The 3,843-nt window shown below is 27.5% G+C and overlaps 1 protein-coding gene across 1 annotated transcript; it reads left to right on the forward strand.

Moving 5' to 3' along the window:
• The first annotated feature begins 2,077 nt into the window (after nt 1–2,077).
• Nucleotides 2,078–3,430, forward strand: LOC105107721 (Adenine nucleotide alpha hydrolases-like superfamily protein). Its single transcript, XM_011001753.1, has 4 exons — nt 2,078–2,457; nt 2,544–2,653; nt 2,754–2,875; nt 3,049–3,430. Exons 1-4 carry the CDS (start codon nt 2,283–2,285, stop codon nt 3,125–3,127), a joined length of 486 nt encoding a protein of 161 aa, XP_011000055.1. The 5' UTR covers nt 2,078–2,282; the 3' UTR covers nt 3,128–3,430.
• Nucleotides 3,431–3,843: the final 413 nt, after the last annotated feature.

Genomic DNA, 3,843 nt, shown 5'->3' on the forward strand with positions numbered 1-3,843 from the left:
TATTTATTATATTTTCTATCTCTTTTTAGATAACCTTCGTATAAGAATTGAATAAGTTTAAATGTTGATAAAAAGTATACTCTCTTAGGAGAAACTTGATACAACTAGTTACATCCATATTATTATGGTAAATAATATTTATTATGTTTTCTATCTCTTTTTAGATAACCTTTATATAAGAATTGAATAAGTTTAAATGCTGATAAAAAGTATACTCTATTAGGAGAAACTTGGTACAACTAGTTACGTTCACCTAAGCACACCTTCTAACCCATATAAAGGGTAAACATAAGATTGTGATCGAGGCATAAACCTTACACAAGATGCTTGTATATGTAAAGACGTTGAGAAAAGTGCAAACATAAGAGCTTGTAGAGGGATATTAAGGTTCTTTTCTAATGCAACTCTCTATTGTCGTCAATAATTAGATAATGAAATGTCATTTTATGACTTTTTTGATATAGGTCATCCCACAAAAACTTGTGATGATGAAAGATTACTAAGCTCTTCATGACAACAATATGATCTTTATCCATTGCTTGTATTAATTAGTTATTAAGTGTTGTGACAATGATATTATTTGTGTTTTTTTTAGTAGCATTATTACTGATTAATGAAATAATAGTAAATATTATCCCATAAGACATGTCATTTATTGTTCAATCAAATAATTTATGGATTAATTATGTTACATTCTCCTCTTTATTCTAGTAAGGAGAAATTACTATTAATAACCTTATCAATTAAATAGAATATGAGTGTCCAATATTTTATCCTTAAAAAAGATCTATTATTTTAAGCCTTTGCATGATATTATTTGAAGTCTTTGCATGATAAACAAAAAAAAATAAAACAAATAACTTGAATATAAAAAAAAGCTATAAAGAAAGTAATAAAAAAAAGAGGATAAATTACAATAAAGTTGTAAATTGCATAAAGAAATTGTGTATTTGAGGCTAGCCATGTTTGCCAATAATTAAATGATATATTTATATTGATATAATATTATATTTTTATTTATTTATCTCATTTTAATCCTATATAAATTATTTATTTCAAATAAGTTTACACTTTTAATTCGAATACAATCTAAATTTCTTTTCATCAATAATTATATAAATCTTAACTAATCTTTAATACTAACTTGTTTGATCTCTCAAGTACCACTGTTTTGAGTAAGATTGAACTTTACATTTAATTAGACAAATTTAAATATCTACGGTCAATTACCTTTTTCTAGTCAATCACGTTTTCTAGCTCTCTTGATTAACTATAAAAGTTACTTTGATTGGTTTATAACACTATTAATAATTACTCATTGATTAATTATATATTAAACTAATAAATAATGATTTTTTAATAAAATCTGCTCATTGATATTAGTTAAAATAGAATATATATTTTGTTATTTTTTATCATAATATTTTTATATAATTTTCTCATATCTGTTATTTTTACATTTTTTATATGACTATGTAAAATTAATTTGATTTATGTTTTTTTATTTATTGAAACTTCCTTTTATAATTATAATAATTCTTTATTTAAAAAACAATACTTCTAATTAAAAAATTGTTTTTGTTGAGAAAAATGAATAAAAAAATATGACAGAATCTTTAGTATTCTTTATTTAAAAAACAATACTTCTAATCATTTGTTTTTTTATTAATTCTTTATTTAAAAAACAATACTTCTAAACATTTGTTTTTTTATTAAAAAGATATGTTGTTAGAATCTTTATAAATATTTATTTTAATTACCTTAAATTTTATTTAATAAACTATGCTACGTATAAAAATAGACATGTTATTAAAATAAAAAAAAAATAAAAATAGACATGTTATTAAAATAAAATAAAAATATGAATGGGATAAGATAATTTTAATTAAAAAATAAATTTTATACTAAAAAACTAATGGTTGACTTTTTGTATTTATATCTGTTTTATACAAAGAAAATGACAGAGCATGGCAGGAGACAAATGCAAAGGTGTACGGCTCAGATGTAAAGCATAAAGGATCGGGCCCATAGAAACAGAATCAATCACCCAGCACACCATGTGTTTTGCTTGTTTTCTTTGATTTCATTTGTTTTTTCCACTCAGAGGAAAGATAAAAAGGACTCCCACCCCCACTCTGAAAAGGAAAGAACAGAAACCAAACGCAACAACGTCTTCTTTCTTCTCCGTTTCGGCACTCTCACGCGACCCGAAGTTCTTCCGTCTCTTCCCTCCCTCACAAGATCATACATACCCAGAGCCCAAGACAGAGAAGAGAATCAAGATGCCTGGAGACAGAAATCTTGGTGTGGCTATGGACTTCTCGCCGAGCAGCAAGAACGCTCTCAAATGGGCCATTGATAACTTGGTCGATGATGGGGACACTCTTTACCTCATCAACGTTAATTCCAACTCCCTGGACGAGTCTCGTAACAAACTTTGGGCTGAGTCTGGGTGTCGTAAGTAATTAAATCCCTTTTTTCTTCTTACATGATACATCCCTCTCTTTTTATTTATCTGATATGTGTTTTGATGTCTTGATTAGCTCTTATTCCTCTGGATGAGTTCAAAGATCCCGAGATTTTGAAAAAATATGGTGTTAAAGTAGATATTGAAGTTCTTGATATGCTTGACACCATTTCACGACAGAAAAAGGTATTACTAGTAATACGATCAGTCCATTTTACAGATTGATCTGTGCTCTTGTAGGTAGAATTTGATGTTATTGAATTATTAAAAAAATGCTTGATCTTAGGTGACAGTTGTTTCAAAACTGTATTGGGGAGGAGATGCCAGAGAGAAGCTTCTTGATGCAGTCCAAGATCTGAAGCTGGACTCTTTGGTCATGGGAAGCAGGGGACTTGGCACTGTTCAAAGGTACCCCTATAATTTCAAAACTAAAATGCTTTTTTTTTTTTTTAACAAATAGATTATACAAATTAATTAAACAAATATCAATGAGTTGATTTTCCAAAACGTTCACATTTATAGCAAAAAAAATAAAATGAAAATTTGTTTGTGATTGTTGTGGGGTTGTGCTGTGACAACAGGATACTGTTGGGGAGTGTGAGTTCTTATGTGATGGCCAATGCTCCATGCCCTGTGACCATCGTCAAGGAAAAGCACTGACGAGGAATGATGAGTTTTGGCAGATGGGCAAGGAAAAGCAGTTTTAATATTAAATAGATGTGTTTTTTAAAAGTTTTTTTGAATGATTTTAATATAATAACATCAAAATCATAAAAAAAAAAACTGAAATAGCCTTTTCGATCCGAACACATTTCTGCCTGTCAAATTATGAAATAATCTGGACTTACCTCTCACACTTTCCATGGAGTGGTTCAATTTTATTATGCTTTGTATTTTAATCCAATGTTTATTGTTTGCTTAATTAATCAATGGTGATGGTTATGGATGTATGTCTGTTATTATTGTCACGGGGTTGCAAGTTCTAGCGCGATGTCATCTGGTTACGAAGAAGGTTATTTTATCTAGTTTTTTGTATGAGGTATTATGTATTGAAAATGATTTTAATTATAAAATTATAATTAAGATTTAGGTATTGTCATCTAATATTATACTAACTAGAAATTTATAGTTTGCGAGATTTTTAGTAATAAATTGATTATATAAGAGAAAAATATATCATTCCTAGTGTACTATATCTAAAATAAGTTGTATTGTATTGTTGTTAGATTATTTTTTTAAAATTGTGTTTTTATTTGTTGGTCTTTTCTAAAGTTCAAGACATATATCTTTTTCTGAGAAAATCTCTACTTTACTAGGTTAAATCCTAACAATTCTAAAATCTAAAATTTAATATCATATTTATTATCCTAATCATT

The sequence above is a fragment of the Populus euphratica genome, unplaced genomic scaffold (assembly GCF_000495115.2).
Source record: "Populus euphratica unplaced genomic scaffold, PopEup_1.0 scaffold167.1, whole genome shotgun sequence".
NCBI classification, from domain to species: domain Eukaryota; kingdom Viridiplantae; phylum Streptophyta; class Magnoliopsida; order Malpighiales; family Salicaceae; genus Populus; species Populus euphratica.

Excerpts from the sequence above, each read along its gene's own strand:
- LOC105107721 (XM_011001753.1), top strand. The coding sequence starts at position 2,283 with ATGCCTGGAGACAGAAATCTTGGTGTGGCTATGGACTTCTCGCCGAGC. Across the intron at positions 2,458-2,543 it reads TTGGGCTGAGTCTGGGTGTC|CTCTTATTCCTCTGGATGAG; the intron begins GTAAGTAATTAA and ends TGTCTTGATTAG. Across the intron at positions 2,654-2,753 it reads CCATTTCACGACAGAAAAAG|GTGACAGTTGTTTCAAAACT; the intron begins GTATTACTAGTA and ends GCTTGATCTTAG.